Below are 19,365 nucleotides of genomic sequence, written 5' to 3' on the forward strand. Positions count from 1 at the left end.
CAGCAGTCTTCTGCATCTTGGAGGAGATGCATATAAAATTACACTAGTTATATTCTTTTCTTTTCATGTCTGTTCTGAACATTGTTAAGAGATACTTCTTCGTGGGTAATAATAATGTTCATATCACATAAACATGAGCAGCACACATCACATGGATCTCTGTTGGGTCTCTAAACTCTGGTGTACGGTCTAAGACCTGCTCTATATATAAAGCGTCTCGAGATAACTTCTGTTATGATTTGATGCTATTTAAAAAGAAATTGAATTGAATTGAATTGAATCAACTACCTCACCTCTCGTACCACCAATGAAGTAACCACTGTAACTGTAGTATTAAATATCTAATTTCTATTTTAGCGAATCTTCCCGTTTAAAAAAAGTTGGGACCAGAAAATGTTTGGTGTAAATTTTCAATTGATCAGCAAATCGATTATATACAGTATAGTAATTACAGCCCTTTGCAAGACAGTAATTGCAAGATTAATAGATAAATCTGGTCTGTCAGTCGGGTAATTCTTGCTCCAATTTTGACCTTAATTTTAGTAAAACAACCTGGTTAAATATTTACCTGACATTTACAAGCGTAATGCCTTAATCTAGTTGTAATGAAACGATTAGCGGGCCAGTAAACAACACATTCACTCTCACATTTACCCACCCGGCTACCACCATCACCACTGTCTGCCCCCCCACTCTCTCTCCAGCCAACTCTATTATGTAATGACACCTCAGCACATAATAACACAATACCACAGACATTTCTATATAAGTACACACAGAAAAACAAAGCACACACACATGCTCTTACCCACACTGGCAAACAGCGATCTCCACTTGTCCGTGCAGCTAAAACAAGTGTAATACAGCATCATGAACTGTGTGGTGAGAGCTGTATGAATTAATCTGTTATATTACTGGAATGCCAGGCATTTAGTCTGCAGGTTTTCCAAAGCACTAATTGTTGAGTCTCACACAAGTGTTCCCTTTCAGTGGCTGAACAAATTTCATCCTCAACATGCTAAATCACGACCTAATGTCAGATGAGTGTATTAATGCTCATTATTGCCACGATACAATGAATATTACATAAGTGCATAATTTATTACCTCATTTAAGTTATCCCCTATGTTCCCCTCACACGTTTTTTTGATTCATCAAGTGTGTAGTTATGGTCCATTTCATCATGCTGACCCAGTTTTATTTCATTGTATCTGACAGGGGCTGTAAATCATCTTGGAATATATAATCTCAGGGGACTCTGCTGTCTTTACTTCACACACATGGACCTCAGTGTGTGTATCAGTGTGAGTCCACGTGCTTGCAATGAATCCCAAGTCGTCTACCAAGAGTGTAAGCTTTTATCTCCCACTTATTTCTCATTCATAACCCCCTCTGTTTGCCAAGTCTGCCTTCTTTGCCAAACCCCCTTCCTCAGTATATTCTATGTGGTGTTTCCCTTACAACCACTGTACTTGAATAATTGAGCAGTCGTGTAAGACGGCGTCATCACGCTCCCGAGAACACATTCAGGCCAAAGAAACTGATGAGGATGTTATTTGCCTGTAGCTCGGCCGTGCCCCAAATATCACACACAATGTCATGAGATACACGTGTGCCCTTGAAAATGGTATCTCTTGTCTTTACCGTGTCCCCTGTGATGGGGACCACAGATGGCAGGCAGAGCAGCGTCTTACCCCACACATCGTGGCCCGTCAGCCGCTGTGAGCTCCAGCAAGTCAGATATGACTTCGAAGTATCTCTGATTTCCATCCCAGGGCTGGCCACTGTGCAATTTTAATGAGCATCAAGGATGTTTTGGGACCAGTCTGCACTAAAACCCCCCGAGGACTTTGGGTGAGTAAGAGCAAAGTGTGTGAGCGTGCTCTTCCTACCATGTCTTTGCGTTTGTGTGTAGTTGTAAAGTCACAGTGTGGCTTCGCCCTCACGTGAGTTTCACTGGAGTGCAGTGAGTGTATTGTGGGGGAGGGGAGTTTGGAATAAGTGAATAAGCACCTCATTGTGTCATTCCCTTCATTATGCACATAGCACATGCAGCAGAACTGGACAGACACCCTTAAATCATTAACTTGTTCAAACCAACAACAGGACTTGAAACCACAGTTAAAACCTACAGAGCAAGGGATAAAAGGGGGCAGTAAGTTCATTATGTGCAATCCTATTGATGCACACACACACACACACACACACACACGCTCACACGCTCTGTTAATCCCACACATGCTGGTTGAATACTTAGAGAAGTGAAAACAACTGAGCATGATGCAATAACAATTACTGATATTTTTCAACCTTTCTGCGGACTATGTGGTGTGATATAGACACAGCAAATTCAAATACAGCATGATAAATTGGCTGTGATGTAGAGGGAGAATATAAACTTTTTTAAAACAACATTTTAGAAGGCAAAAATGAAAAACACATAAACACAAACGGGTGGAGTTACTGAAAAAAATAAGAATTATTATTGAAAACAAGTGGGAAAAATAACAAATGTCCTCCATGCTCCCCAAAACTGAATGAGGTCATGTCTCCTCCGTGTGCCCTCCACACATCCTCTTCTCGTCCTTCTTCTCTTGCCCCTCGTTTCCATCCTCAAGAGGAGGAAGAGAGGGGGGGGGATGGAGGGGCAAGGGCTTCTCTGCTAAAAACTGCATGGATACAAGGGGGGGCCGAGAGGGAGGGAGGCAGAGGGGAGGAGGGAAGGGGGGGCGGTCTCTGTTGTTGTAACGTAGCACAGTCAGTGTGTCAGAGACAGGCCCATCACAAAATCAGCCAGTCAGTGTGAAAGAGCGTGTGGCGGGGAGTGGCGCACGCGTGTGTGTTTACGACCCTGGGTATGTTTGTGTGTGTGTGTGTGTACGTGTGGCATGGCTGATTTCATCCCGTCTGAGCAGGGAGAAATCAAAACCACACCCTCTTAAAATGTGCCACTGTCGTGCCCATGTGCTCGTGTATCCATGGATGTGATGTTGGAGAGGAGAGAAAATGGGGAAGGTTTCAGCTTTTTTGAATTCAGGAAATTAAGTTAAAATTATGTCGTTAAATAAATGAAATCAGAGCTAACAATTATTTTAATTATTGAGTAATCTGCCAGTTATTTTCTTGATTAAATGATTAATCCCTTAAGTCTATAAAAAGTCAGATATAGTGAAAATTATTAAGTACAAATTGTTTGTTTTGTCAGACCATGAATCCAAAACACAATGATATAAAACAGAAAAAGCAGCAAATCCTCACACTGGTGAATCTGGAACCAGATAATATTTTTGAGTTTATGCTTTGAAAACTAACTCAAACAATTACTCCATTATCAAAATAGTTGATTATCATTTTGTCACCAATAGTTCAAAGCTTTGTGTCTACAGCTTTGCTGTTTTTTTTTTTTTTACCAATGAATTATACTATTGTGATGTAAAAATCACATTAATTTATTTAACATAATATTACAATTAACTGGCACCCAGTGTGTTTCAGCAATTTGGGGATTTTCATCTCATATTTCAGAGATATAAAAATCACCTCTTGTGTTTTGTATAGAAAATAATACAACCCTGACAACACAGATGTTTTATGGATTGTAAGAGGAGCACCGGACGCTTTGGGGAGTGAACGCTGAGGTTAACTTTTGACTCTCACCCATTGATTTTTTTTTTTTAGAGGGGCTGAAATCCCCACGCGAGGGTGCAGAGATCAGACGTGAGCCCGTTTGACTGTTCTGCTCTAGAGATACAACCATGCCAGGCTCTTCTCTACTACCTATAGGAGGTATTTACTCATTGTTTACCTCATGAAATAAACAAGCTACAGTAGTGTGTTTTCGCGCCGTAGAAGCAGCTGGTTGGAGGATCAGCCAGCCCCCCCACTACCGCCAGTCAGATTACCGAGGCTGCACCCTGCCGCCCCTCCTTCTCGCTACCCTCTCCAACCCTTCATCACCCCCCCGTCCAAACACACACACGCACATACTTCAAAATGTACAGTCTGTAAATCTGCACCCCGCTGAGTCACACATCTGTTTAGTGAGAGCTGCTTTCCAAAACACGCATCGTTGCATATCATATGAAAAAGAAAATATTCAAACGTTTGTGCGACACACATAAAATGTGTAAAAAGTTCACAAAACAAGCACAAAAATACAGTTCAGGTTTCAAAAATGTGTCATTTATTAAAAGATTTTTTTTTCCTGTTCATCATTATTGAAAAAAAGTAGCCAGAAGAGTAATATCATGTAAAGATGGGAGTGAGAGAAAGACAGAGTTTAGTTAAGATAGAAAAGGTACTAACAGGATTGAGGGAGATGAAGGAGAGAGGGCAAGGGCAGACGAATGCAGCAGAGTTGGGGGAGGGGAGGGGAGGAGAGGCGAGGAGGGAACTACAGTCAGCTTTTACAGTTTAAGAACAAAAAAAAGGCAGCTACAATAAACAAGACATTATTTCTGACCAATCAGCAGTGGTCGCTGCAGTAGAAAACATACATGAAAATAGGACATAAACAATGAAAAATAAGTGCAATTGGTTTCTCTGTCATACCACAACCATATAAAAACAGGAGTGGGGTGGAGGACACCCTCAGCCTCTCACCAAGAGTCAGCGTCTGGCGCATCGTACCGTCACGATGGGGTAAGACGGTCTCTCTGGGTCTGTGACTGAGGGTCGTTGCAGTCCTTACTCCACAAACATAGGCAGTAAAATGGAGGCTGCCAGTGGCTCTGTGTTCACATGTGGTGTTTGGAGGAGACGTGGATATCCCTCCTCTCGATTTATGTAAATAGTGTATGAACCACTCATACCAATTTAAAAATATTTTAGTCTAAATATTTACAATTCTTTTGCAATATAGGTAAATCCAATCACATCGCTAAAACCCCTCCTACATTTAGAAGAATATTGTGAGCAGATTTCCAGATTTCATCTCTAAATTAGAACTGGAATCAGAATAGCAGCAGTAGAGGGTGGTGCAAATAAAGATTTCTTCCCTTGCATTTATATTTTCTCTCGTTTTTTTTCAAGTTTTCAAGAGCACCAGCTTCAAGTGCAGTTCAGTCTGTTGATCAGAACCAAAAGAAAAGATCCAAAGGAAGGCTATACTTTAATACTACATGACAATTAGTAGCCACTGCTGTTGGTGTGTGTGTGTGTGTAGAAGTTGGAGATGTAGGCAGTTTGTGTAACTGTAGATGTCTGAATACGAGATCTGGACGCCAGGTTTTGAAGCAGAAGATAGATACTTGATGATACTGTTGTTTTGGACCATAGACTGTATGTAAAGATGGACGACATGACAGCTCCCCAAAAAGTGAAGCCAAAACATCTCAATTGATCGCCCCCTGGTGGCTGGCTGCAGTATGTCATAAATCCTACCTCCTCCAGGTTAGCGGATGAGACAAGGGCCAAACTAAAAAGTCAAAGTACACGCCAAATAAAATGATGGTTTCTGTCATTTTAGGTAGTTCTTATCACGCTGATGCATGTTCAAGTGTTCATTTGTCTGATAAGTTTGGTTTTAATTCGTTATTTGACGCTATAAAAAAAAGGGTGAGACGGCATGATTGACAGATGCTCTGAGTGACGTAGTCGCGCAGCAGCAGGCTCTGCAACTTTGACTTTCCATAGCCGTCACGAGTCTTTGTAACAAAACGTGTGTCAATAGGATCGTAAATGTAGTTATAGAGATAATATGGTTAGTTGTTGAGTCCTTCTAACCAATCAGCTACCGTGGTGCCAACGCAGCAGCTAGGTGGCTCATGCTAGCATGCTGTGGCCGCACTCGGCTCTTGATTGGCTCAGGCGGGTGTATGGGCGGGACATCGATACCATGGCGCTTTAGCACCCCCACACACTACTGCCCAGACTCTGGCTCCAAATGACATCAAAATCTTAAGGTGGCAGCTCACGTATCCGGGATATTTTGGCTTCACTTCTGAACAGTGGGAGAAGTGAAGACGTGTCGTTCATCTTTATATACAGTCTATGATTTGGATGCTGTGTTTTGTCACTTTAGAAGCTAAATTGACTACATGTATGCTTTCATGATTGAAAGTATACTGGTTTTGTGAAATCCAAGCAAACAATCAAAACGCAGTATGAATGCACTGAAAGCACCAAAATGCTTTTCTGAACACATCCTATTTGGTAAAAAGGCACAGTAGTCCAATAGTCCAATCATAACATTTCACTTCCTTCGTTTTTTTTGTTTTCCTCCTCGTGATAGCAATAAAAACCACAAACAGCATCTTCCCAATCCCCTCATAACAATTGTAGGCCAAACTATGCAAGCGCACAGCAGGCGATATTCAGCTGCCCAATAAATAAATACAAACAATAAATAAATGCAGTGTCCGATCAACACATGAATAAATTAACTGTGGGACCCGAGAGTCACGTGTCTTTGAGTAGTCCGTGTTTTTTCCACCAGCTGGTCTTTTAAGTCTTTCTTGGATTTTCGTGACACTGATCAGTGTCAGTTTGACATCCGATTCCACAGCGTGACAAGACAAGTTTACCTCTGATCGCTGTGATGACACACCTCTCGACGCCAAATACCCCAAACAGTTGTTGGATTACATTCGTGAGTTGATGACATCATTTTTTCCACAGTCTCAGATGACTAACACACCACAAGTACAGTATAATGCTGCGTTCTGTACACTGCGTTTCTCACATCTCTAGCTACAAGATTTCCAAGGACTTCAAATGTCACGTTTCCTCTTCAAGCCAGATGCCTCAATTCTATCTACAAGTGGATGTAACGTCAAACGCGTCTGCTGCTGTAAGACTAGCATCAAATTCAGCTCACCCTGTGTTGCTCACTCTGGTTTGAAGTTACCTCATCACAGTAAACCCTGGAAGCTTTCATTCTGAATATTGACATCAGCCTTTTCTAATTTCTGATCGAGTACGTCCCTCAAGTTAGATGCCGAAACAGTACTCTCGGAATATAGTGATTGCTTTCATGCGGAGGAGAAACTATTATTTGCTTTTTGAAAATTCTTCAAAATCTCTCCTATTGATCAATAAGCTGTAAATAGCCTTTCAGCTTTAGGCTTTCTTCTTTCCTATCCCCCTCAACCACAACTGCTTTTGTGCACCTTTAGCTTCTTGTGTAATTGTGATCATCAACTCGAACTGATTTGATTCATTTAAACACGTTATGTCCTTTTTGAAATATCGGTTGCAGTTGTGGTTTTGATGAGGGGTTTTGTATGATCCATCATTTGTTACCTACAATTCTTTCCTCCCCTTCCTCCCTTTAATGCATCTATAATCACAGGCCTGCAGCCTCGTCCCTTCTTCCTCAGGCAGCAGCTTTTAGCCCGGTGGTGTAGACAAAGCGAGGCTGCCGGCTCTTTGCTTGTTCAATGCATCAGGTCTCCAAGGGGGTGGGGCACACCTCGGGCAAAGGCGTAAGCGTGACTTGAGGACTTTGACCCTGACATGTCTCGGCGGTCTCGCTTACGCTCTGTTGTCCAGCAGTAGGCTGGCTTTGGCACCGGATTGGCTTCTTCAGATTTTTGGGGTGCTTGTTGTAGGGTGTGGTGGAAGAGATGGAGCTGTCTTGCATGGCTGGACTGCCCCTCCGTCCAGATGGCAGGACGGCAGCGACGGGCTGGTTTTCATTGTTACCCGCCGCTGTCGTGCCCTCGTGTGAAGGGCAGGCCTTTCGCGGGGACAGGATCGGGGCGACGTGAACCCAAGTCAGGCTCGGCTCAGAGCTTTGACCCGCTTTGTATTTTGATTGCCTGCCTAGTTCCTCCCCGTCACTGTCCTTTCCCTTTGTGTCCTCATTTAGCTGGCTGTTACCGGTCACATCTGACGACTTTTGGTTTGCATCAGGCGCCAACGACGGAGAAGACGGGCCGTCACTTTTGTCGCAATCTTGCTTCACCTTCTTCTCTTCCGCACTGATACGAGGGCACTTGAGAAGCACGGGGGAAGGCGTGGGGGAGTCCGTACCTGTCCAGCTGAGTCTGCGCTTCTGCAAAATGAGCAGGAAAACATAGTTTGCACGTGAATATACAGTTCAAGTTGTGAAGGTGTTTGGTGTGTGCACAAGTAGACTGAATGCGTGTGTTCTCACCTTGACGGGAATGTGCAACTGATCCTTGTGCTTGTGCGGCGGGGTGGCGCTGGAAGTGTTGTGGAAGGAGCGAGCAGGGGATGTGGCGACGCTGGAGGCCACGGAGACGGGCTGAGTGTGGATCTGAGGAAACCAAACCTTCAGCATCACCTCCACCTGGAGCAGAGTGTTCAGGTACTTCTCTCTACAAAACATATTAAAAAAGAAATTTAAAGTGAGGAACAGATGTCAATGCTGTTGTGTTAAGGCATAGGAAAACATCTGGACGTGTTATGGTCCTGCATAAAGATTTAGATACATTTTCTTCTGAAGTTTTTCTGCACTGCCAGTGAATGCTGTAACTCTACCTCCCCCAAAGACTGTTCAATAAAACATGGACCAGGAGATGAGGCTTGAAATGGAAGGCTATCTCGCTGGTCCTTTGTTGTTATAACTACAATTTAATAATCATTTACATGCTAAAATCCAACTAAGATGTGGTGTGTAGTGGTGCAGATAGTTAGAAACACTGAGGGTGGATGGTGGGACAACGTGGGCGACCTCTTACCCGCTGTTAGGTCTCTGTAATACGCCCACTATCCTCTGGATTCGATCCATGGCGACGCTCTGCTGGAAACTGCTCAAACCTGTCAATCAAAAACATAATCCCCCAGTCAGCATATGTACTGTAAGACTCCACAGTCACGAAAAAAAAGCATGCACGTGTAGACAGCGTCTCTTTCTCTCTGACACACACATGCACACACACCACTTTCACTTGTGATATCAGTGAACTCTGATGAGTCAGCCACAAGACGGTCGCTTCACACGCTGCACTTTGGGCCACATCAATAGGCTGCGTCAATACAGACTGCCGCTGCACAAAGGAACACTCTCTCTATTGAAATGGACTGAGGCCGCTCAGATCATATAAGCCCGTGTTCAGCGTCTACAACTTTAGCTGCCAGTCGGCACGCATGCTCGACTGAAAGCAGCGATGCAAGGGCGCTTACCTCGATCGAATCGGCCCCTCTTCAGTCCATTCAGCAGCTCCAACAGGGGCCTGACGAAACCCCGTAGCTCAGCACACTGACAGAGGAAGAGGAAGAGAAGATAGATTACTACAGAGTTTGTGTTAGGCCTTGCTGTCTGACTCAGTTCGCTGGGCTTTCCTCTGCAAACATTGCTCTGTCATCACTTACCTTTTGAGCAAACAGCAGATCTCCCTGTGATTTTGGTATCTGGCTTGAAGGATTCGCCTCGTCCAAACCGATGCGAGCCGCCTTGCTGCCGCCGCTCTCCGACCTGTACGACTCGTCTTCCTCTTTATCCGTGAAGCCGTCGCATGTCCACTGGGACCCGGGACTCTCCGACCCTCTGTCTCCATTGGCCGCGACCCCGCCCACGCCACCGATGATGACAGAGGGAGAGCTGTCTGTCAGGAAGACGTCTGTGTCGTCCTCCGCCTGCTCCGAGTCGCTGAACAAGAGGCTGTCACTGGAGCTCAGGGAATCGAAGGAGGGCTGAGAGGAAGTGCTGCCCTGGGACTGCATTGCTGTTGGGGCAGAAGGGTTTGGGCTATTAGAACAGCTTAGAAAGAAACAAAAAAAAGGCTCAAGACCAGCAAGGTGTTACTATTGTGAGAGCAAATGGAGACAGACAAGGAAACAAAATCATAGCAAAAAAAAAAACTGCTTTCCATTTGGCAACACTCCATTTTTCCACCCCCCTATCTCGCTACCAAAAATAATAACCCCAATTACTCAAAATGGTGGGTATACCAGTGCCCTAGTTTAACATGGTGCAGAGTGGGACTGGGGGTAGGCAGTAGGCACACAATGGTAGTGCATGTCTGGCTCCCATTGAGGAGATTGGAGACTGGAGGAGAGTAAAACGTGAGGGGGATGGGAGCTTGTAGAGTAGTGAAATCAGAATAGGCAGTCTCTCTCTCTCTCTCTCTCCCACTGCCTCCGGTGCTCTCTCTAGCCCCTCCTCTCTGTCTCGGGCTTGCTCTCCATCCCCCCTTGGATCCACACACACACACACACACACACACACACACACACAAACCTCTTCCTCTACGGCTGTATTTCTGTATGCCTCTCATCTCTCTCTCTCTCTGCTCTCCCCTCAGCTCATCCTGTTCGTTATGCACACAAGCCTGGTGCTCCTCTTCCACAGACCAGCCCTCCTCCTCCTCCTCTCTTACTCACATTTTACATTCTGTATTTCTAGCCATGTGCCTCTCTCTCTCTCTCTCTCTTTCTCTCTCTCTCTCTCTCATCTCCTTTTTTTCTTTTGGCTCTCTGTGTAATCTCTCTCTGAGTGGTCTTTGATCCCACCAACACAGAGGGGGGAGATTGGAGGGGGTCACATACACATAATCATCATCAACACAGAATTATCAATATGAGAAGTCTAAACTCGCTCTCAGACAAAGAAGAGTGACAGATTTTTTTTGCAGTGTGGCCACACAAGAACTACTCATCGGGTCCACACAATGTCTCAATTTCAGGACATTTTTAACATAAGCTTTTTACAACAACACAATTACATTTAATGTGTGGCATCCCTTCAGGCACCCTCTTAAAACCAAATGTCACGTTGTTTACATGCATCTGCACGAGTCTACTGAAACAGATAGTGGAAGTACACTAATTAAATTCATTCCTATTTTTTTTTCTCCATGCCCTCTGTGGGTTTAGTTCTGGTGGATAGTGATGGGGATGTGGATGGGGATGGAGTGGTGAGTGGTGAGTGGTGAGTGGGATGGGGTGGAGGAGGTTATGGTGCATTTGTCGGTCGGTACAGTCTGCACAGGTAGGCATGGACCATGAGGCTGCGTTTCAGGTGTTGGCTGCCTGTCTATCCGTGTGTGTGTCTGCGCACTATACCACGATGCCCACAACAGAAACTAACACATTCTTATACATCATGTTCCACACAACAAGAAAAGCATTTAAAATATCAGAAATAAACCCGGATGACACATTGACAACAATGTAAATATAAATGTTATAAATGTAATCTAATGGTTTGTAATCATTACATGATAATAATCTATTAACACAAAATAGATGGGAGCAAAATAAGCCACGTGAGTAAAAAAAAAAAAGCTTTAGGCTATAATGAACAAATAGTGCCGGCAGCAGCAGGATACACAGCGGGACAGGAAATTCCTTTAGGCAACTTCAGGAAACGTTTAGCCATAATAAAACACAAATAATGAAGTTAGTGGAGATAACTCACCTTCAGTAATGTGATGATAAAACAGCAGCTGCTAGAAACATTAAAGGCTCTTTCTCCTGCTTTGATAGGACAGATCCGTCAGTAGACTCGGAGCTGGAGCAGCATCTCTCTCTCTCTCTCTACAGACTCACACACCTCCCTGCCGGCCGCTCCTCTGGTTGTGTCTGTACGAGCTGCTTCTCTCGCCAGTTTACGAGCGTCAACATGTGCGCGGATCCACGTGCCCACGTTTTACGCGCATCCTATTGGCTGCCGGCCCGGCGGCGCCGCACGCTACTGGCTGCTTCTCCCAGCCAGTGATTGCTTTACTCGGCGTTGATTGGACGGAGACCCGGGCACTCACGGTCCGGCCCACTCATGTGTCGCCCGTGCTGCATGGAGAGTCGAGGCAGGGCTGCTCTACTACAACAGAGAGAGAGAGAGAGAGAGAGAGAGAGAGAGAGAGGTGTAAACACGCACGACAGCATCGGCCTCCAGAGATGCACAATATGTTCTATATGCATCTGATGCATGAGCTGTATTTACTGCCACACCTCCTTACACTCACTACCACAACATTGAAGCAGAAAATAAGAAACATTATTATGTATAGATGTAGATAGATAGATAGATAGATAGATAGATAGATAGATAGATAGTGACTTTATTGATCCCGAGGGGAAATTCAAGTTTCCAGCATCACAGTTCCACACTGCAAAACATGTCAGTAAAAAGGCAGTAAAAAAGTTAGTTGTGCAAAGTACAAAAAAATATACCAGATATTAAAATACAAGGATGAAGAAAACTGTTAAAACTGCATATAGTGCAGGGTAACAGCTGTGATACACGACTATTAAAAAAGTGAATATAGTGTGCATGTGTACAGTATGTGTTTTTAAGAGTAGATATATATGTCATATATGACCATCTAGCCTCATTCAATGCCAAACACACCCATTATCCACATCACTCACACACACACACACGCACACACACACATTCTTCACATGCTTTTATCCCATTGTCTTGTTTTGGTTTTTGTACTTTGTTATTTGTCTTTCTCTGTATAATATATTTTGGTCTTTTTATATATATGTCCCTGCACATGTCTTCACTTGTTTTGTAATCACTTTATAACACAATAAAAAAAGAAACCGTATGCAACCCATCACCAGTGATTGGGTTTAATTGAATAAATGCATGCAGAACTATAATGAACACCAGCAAAGTATTTATTAGTTTTTCTTCTCCATGCTGTTGAGAATGATGGACCTCTAATCTTGTACTCTTCATACTTATTGATAGAACAGACTTAAACCTGCAGTAGACTGAATTTTTTTGGCATCATTGGGCAAAAATTCCATAATAACCTTTCAGCAAATTATAATTCAAGTGTTCTGAGAGAAAACTAGACTCCTGCCTCCCCCTCCACCTCCTCATGGCTCTGTTTTCAGGCTTTAAAAAAAATCTAGCCTGTGACAGGAGACTTCAATCACAAGTCTTTTAGGGCTGTCAATCGATTAAAATATTTAATCGCGGTTAATCGCATGATTGTCCATAGTTAATTGTGATTAATCGCTAATTAATCTGTTCAAAACGTACCGTAAAGGGAGATTTGTCAAGTATTTAATACTCTTATCAACATGGGAGTGGGCAAATATGCTCGCTTTATGCAAAAGTATGTATATATTTATTATTGTAAATCAATTAACAACACAAATCAATGACAAATATTGTCGAGAAACCCTCACAGGTACTGCATTTAGCATAAAAATATGCTCAAATCATAACATGGCAAACTGCAGCCCAACAGGCAACAACAGCTGTCAGTGTGTCAGTGTGTTGACTTGACTATGACTTGCCCCAAACTGCATGTAATTATCATAAAGTGGGCATGTCTGTAAAGGGGAGACTCGTGGGTACCCATAGAACCCATTTTCATTCACATATCTTGAGGTCAGAGGTCAAGGGACCCCTTTGAAAATGGCCATGCCAGTTTTTTTTAGCTGCAGAGCGTTATTTAGCCTCTCTCAACAAGCTATAGTATGACATGATTGGTACCAATGGATCCATTAAGTTTTCTACTTTAAAACAGGTCGCTAAATTGCGTTAATGCATTCAGGAAATAAGTGGCGCTCAAATGAATTTGTGTTAACATGTTATTATCGCGTTAACTCTGACTGCCCTAATTTATTTACAACTGAGTCTGGCAACATCTCACCACACATACCACGTCATTGTCACCTTACAAGATTATAGTGAAATAGAGCACTCTTCCATCAATTTTAGTGTGATTCAATGACATGATACAACTTTAATAACCAAGTAATGCTAACACACACTTCTGTGGCTCCCTCCTCCTTTATTCAGCCTTTCTGATAAGACTATTCAAGAGTAAAGTCAGTTCTCAATAAGCCTATACCTCGCTTGAAGATCCTATAGGAGCAAATACCTATGAGATGTGACATTTTCAGGAGCAGAGCAGGAATATCACACAGCTGGTGGTACATGACATTGCCAGGAATAGGTCAACCTATTATTCCAACATAATCCTTTAACCCCATCTTGGCTTTAACTGTCAATCTAAATGTGTTATTATATGGTTTTAGTTTTATGTATTTATTGCAGTTTCACTTCAAGAGATAAGATGTTTCTGTATTTTCTTAAGTTGTCTTGTAAGCTAAACTGACAAACAGACTTTGTGACTCAAACATTTATAAAAAGGGTTGTTATTGTTCAAGTTGCACAACTGAAAATGTGGCAAAAGAGGAGTTAAAAGTAGAAAAATGGAAATAAAAACAAGGTATTTTGATAAGAAATGTAATATTTTATTCTATTTTGTGTCATCGTCGCTCTATTGTCAAAGTAAGACCACTAAAAGATAAAAATGTAAGGGACAGGGATTTGACCTTAATGCAGCAGGTCCATGATTCATGGTCATGTAGCAGCTTCCCCCACTACTTAAGGTTACTACAGAGTGAACTGAGTCACCCTCACGTGAAACATGCAGTGCAGTATACCACCACCACTACATATATGTATAGACCACACGTACACACACACATTTTCTGTCCTATACTGGTATTGGTATTTTCTCTCATAAGACCTTAATTGCAGGTCGGTCATTATGCTGGGTTTTACTGGTATTTTTAGATGTGAAATGCCGGGTTAAAGTATGAGGAGCGGTGGATGCCTTTAAGCGCCTTGCATGTTAGTGTCAGTAGGGGAAGGGGCTGCCCTTCCCCCGCTATACATACAACATACACATGAACCCAATGGACCCTCTCCTCAACACACACACACAACAATCTGTGTTCTTGTTTGACTGACAATGCCTGTCTTTGAGCATTATAACTATGTACCTACCGTCACCTAGTCACCTCAACACCAGGTGAGCAAACAAGCCCCTCTTATTGTCAAAACACAATAATGGTTGACCTTGGGTAATAGTAAACCAAGGGGGAGGTTCCTGTTTGTAACAGCGACCAGGTCGATAGAAAAAACTCTCCAACCCCCACAGCATTCCTCTGCGGCACATGAACTTAGTGAACCTACCCTGAGTTCACGGGTGTTGACGACCACCCCCATCATTTCCATCTCTCCATCTCCCTTTCGTCCCATCCCCCCATCTGGTTTCTGTGTTTTGTATCTCCGTTCCCTTCTCATTATCATCCCCTTGTATTGACATGCTTGAGAATTCAATAGGAGTGAATGTGTCAAGCCTAAGCCTATGGATGGTGCTTTTGTCGATGAAGTGGGTCAAAGTGCAATGTGTTAAATTGGTCACTAATATGGAAAATACATCCTTCTTCAGTTGGGTTACTCGAGGCGGAAATGGAGTGATGGACATATGGAATAAAAACAGATATGATGCGTATAAGTTACAATAATACGGTGTAAATGATTTGTAGATTCACCGCTGAGGCTTGTGGCGACACAGTAAATGGTTTATATCAGGACGAGACTAACTGGATTGTATTCGGTTGCATTGTTTAATGACTTTCCCCCGGAGACGTTTGTCTTGAAGCCTTACTCATTGTGAAAGTATGCAAGCGCTAGTGTAAGCACGCAGGAGTTCCTGTAAGGCCAAACGCACGAGCAGGTGTGGTCAGAGCAAGACACCACAACAGAAATCCGATCCGCCTGAGGGAAGACAGAGGCCTAAAGAGAGACTAAACACTAAACTGTCTCCCCACTCTCGTTGCAGAGGCCGAGCAACAGATCACGTTTCACCTGGAAACCTTCGGGCAGCTTGGAAACAGTTACACACTGCTGCTGCTGTGTCCTTGCACTGCACTGCACCTGTCTGTCTGTCTGCCAGTTTGTCCTCCTTCGCCCTCCTCTCAAATACAAGAATTGTAATCATTACTGGCGTACCACAGTTAAACAACTTCGACAAAGAAACAAGATGAAATCCCCCTTTCTATTGTTTATGTGCATGGTTGCAGATGCATGCCTATGCCAGTAGTTCATATTTAAAGCCATGACAAGTGGGAACAGTACTATTAAATGATTGTTTTTTTCAAATTTAAAGTATTAATTATGCTATAATATGTTATGATGTTATGTATATATAACATATAACATGTTTTTTTTGTTTTTTTAACGCTATTCTTTATTTTTATCATTATTATTATTATTATTTATTTTCTTAATTTTATTTAAATTTTGAATGTTGAAGTTGTTTTCTCTAGTGTATTTAATGAGTTTGTCTATAAGCTCATTTACTTAAAAATTGGTTTATAAACTATTGTAATTACGAACTGTAAATTGCAAATATGAAAACAACCTTGAAAAAAGTGAAAAAAAAAAGTATAATGTTATGTATATAATAGACTATAATTTGATCATAAATCACTACAGGCATTAACGTCTATTTAAAACGCAGTCACACACCGTCTTCTACCGAGGCTGCAGCGTTTTTACGCCCTCTCACATTTGCGGATCCGGGACATGTGTTCATCACTATAAACAGAGGGATCTTCACATGCTGGATTTGTGAATGAAATCAGAGGACACGCCCCCCTGCAAAGACGCGACCAATAGCGTGTGAGAACGCGTTCTAACCACGCCCCAAATGGAACGCTGAGCGACCAATGGGAGGCGCGCAAAGGCCTAGTGCTGTTGCATAATTTTGGCTGAAGTGCTTCACGTTTGAGCGGGTCGGTACACAGTGTGAAGAGAGACAGACACAGAGAGAGAGACAGAGGAGGCGGAGGAGACGTACAACTGTGGATTTATAGTGCCACAGATCTGAGATATCATTTTGAGAAACATTTAGTCACCACTGAAACAAATGACTGTACATACAGAGCTATTATTGGCTTAGCTGTGGGAGAGTAACACAGTGGTTGCACCAGCTCGTGATGGGATTACAAATATTAGCCTATAGGCTGGTGGAAATAAATACAAGATTTCTTGCACAAAATAAGCCTATTACACATCTACTCTGGAACATGCACAATAGGCTATTTTATACTTAAATAAACAATTTATTTTATTCTGTACTTTCAGGAAAAAAAATAATATAGGAGTTCTACAATAATTAATAATTAATAGCCTATACTCAATACTTAATAGGCCTACTTAATTCAGCAGACTACTAATCAGAATTTATTTTAAAAGACTGTCTGTTTATCTATCTGTCTGTTATTTAAAGTCAAGATAATGGCTCTTCTAGAGTTATAGCTACCATACACAATGCAGTAAGTGATGTAACCTTTTGCAGTTATATTTTAATGTTGAAGTTTTATCCTTGACTCCTGAGTGTGATATCTAGATCAAAAGACTAGATTTTAAAGGGAAAATCCACCCTAAAAACACAATTTGAATCAGAATTAGTTTTTATTCCCAATTTGATTTTGACATATGGGATTCACCTTGGTATTTTGGTAGTAAGAGAAAAGAAAATGAAAAAAAAACGTGTACTGCAAAAGTCAAGATTCATACATATAAAATAGAAACATTTATGCTACAATTAAAAAATATGATTATATATATTATATTTTTTATTACATATATGCATACACACAAATGTGTGCATGTGTGTGCAGTGTTTGAAAAGAAGAGGATGGGGTGTGCAAAACATTGCAAAATTTGGATCAATATTCCTGTAATATCTCTTCATATATACAATTCATCTCATCAGTGCATCAAAACTTTAATTGGTGACGTAATCAGGTGGCAGTTTGCAGCAGTTCCAGTGACAATGAAATAGTGATGGTCTAACGTGGGCTCAGATTCTTTAGCTTTTGGATGTTACGTCCAAAAGATTATTCTAATGTAGCTGTGAATCACCTTTTCCCATTAAAACTACCACGGTTGTTCCGTTATTCACTGTTTATGGAGCAGTTCCAGGGTTGTAACAGATCTTTATGATATATGAAGGAATGACACAATGTACATTCAGTTTTAGGGTGGATCTTCAGTATAAGGAATCAGCCTAAAACATGTCACGTGGAGAGAGCTCCCCCTCCTGTTCAAACCTGAACAAGTCGTGCTATAACGTTCCTGTACAGTATGTTCAGTTTATGTAACCTGTTTAATAGAGACATACTGTAAATCCAAAACAGAACATTTTAAGACATAATTCACAGCCAGTCTTTGTTCGGACAGAATGATGCAAGTTTATGCAATCCAATCCCACAGAGACAGTTAAAAGTTCAACATTCATACCTACTAAGATGACTATAAACTCCATTTGGTAGTGCAGAGATCTGAAGATGAACATAACAACAGACCTTTTTCACAGCAGACATTTTGATTTGTCATAGTGAGAAAAGCGCAGGTGGTAATAATAACATTAACGATGGCTCTGTTATATTCAAGTGTCCCAGTGAGCCATGACAGTGTGACAGTGTGACAGTGAGGCAGCATGAACAATACCAGGACCCTGAAACTAAAGCAGCTGAAAGGAATTCAGCCATCGTTAATTTTATTATTTAAATTTGTGCTTTTATTGCTGTGACAAAATGTCTCATGTGAAAAAGACCTTTAGACTCCGCACATGTCAAACTAAAATCACATACTGTATATTCACATAACACACTTTTTGTGTGTTTAATTCTGACAAGTTTAATGTTTTTAAACATTACATTATAATTTTTTCTTTTACTATATATGCTATATAAGTAGTACCAAATACAGTATTCATACTGACAATAACCTGATATTTTCAGGTGGAATTACATTTCATTCTCACTGTGCAATATCATTTTCCACTTTTGTGCAATTTTGTTAGTAGTCTGTTTATTGTCAATACTGTATATACTGCTCCTATTTTTAAACTTCCTTCTATTTAAATGGTTCATATTTTGTTTAGCTCTTTTTTACTGTGTTAGCTGATGCATCTTGTTTTTTGCACTATCCCCTTTGCTGCTGTACACTGCAAATTTCCCCACTGCGGGACTAATAAAGGAATATCTTATCTGATCTTATCTTACTTATATATGAATATTTAACACATAAATATGTGTGTACATACCTTATATATGTATCAAATCAATGTTTTGTACATGAAATACAATACACTTCATATAGAAAATATACACCAATCAGCCATAACATTAGGTCAGCATGGGCCCCCTGACCGGTCTGCGGCTACCCATGGAAGAAATTCTGCAAATTTATTTTGTGACCCTAATAAAATCTCCTGTGACCCGGGCTGTGGGTCCCGACCCAGTCTTTGGGAATCACTGATTTAGGATCTAAGGACAGAGGGCGTCCGATGCTGAACAGATTGTTAAGCCCCCTGAGGCAAATTTGTGATTTTTTGCTATTGGGCTATATAAATGGTTGGCTGGTGAGGAAGGCTAACTCTGTGGTTGGATCTGAACTGGACGACCTGGAGGTGGTGGCAGAGGGGAGGGCGAGGAGGAAGCTGGATGCTCTCCCGGATAACCCCTCGCACCCCCTCCATGATGAGCTACTCAAGATGAGGAGCACCTTCAGCCACAGACTCATCCCCCCTCGGCACAACACAAAGCACCTGGGTCAGTCCTTCATGCTGGTAGCCATCAGGCTCCACAACCAAGGCTGACCTTCATATGAGAACTATGAGG

General features: G+C 42.0%; 1 protein-coding gene across 1 annotated transcript in view; it reads right to left on the reverse strand.

The window, feature by feature from the left end:
• Window positions 1-4,160: 4,160 nt before the first annotated feature.
• Window positions 4,161-19,365, reverse strand: part of LOC141778965 (uncharacterized) — a 28,352-nt gene continuing 13,147 nt past the window's right edge. The window contains exons 2-7 of the mRNA XM_074653550.1: window positions 11,327-11,728; window positions 9,280-9,632; window positions 9,091-9,166; window positions 8,646-8,724; window positions 8,099-8,282; window positions 4,161-7,996 (exon numbers count right to left, since the gene is read on the reverse strand). Of these exons, the coding sequence (XP_074509651.1) occupies window positions 7,385-7,996; window positions 8,099-8,282; window positions 8,646-8,724; window positions 9,091-9,166; window positions 9,280-9,630 (1,302 nt within the window). The 5' untranslated portion in view covers window positions 9,631-9,632; window positions 11,327-11,728 and the 3' untranslated portion in view covers window positions 4,161-7,384. The remainder of the gene's footprint in view (window positions 7,997-8,098; window positions 8,283-8,645; window positions 8,725-9,090; window positions 9,167-9,279; window positions 9,633-11,326; window positions 11,729-19,365) is intronic.

This window comes from Sebastes fasciatus, chromosome 12 (assembly GCF_043250625.1).
Source record: "Sebastes fasciatus isolate fSebFas1 chromosome 12, fSebFas1.pri, whole genome shotgun sequence".
Classification (NCBI taxonomy): domain Eukaryota; kingdom Metazoa; phylum Chordata; class Actinopteri; order Perciformes; family Sebastidae; genus Sebastes; species Sebastes fasciatus.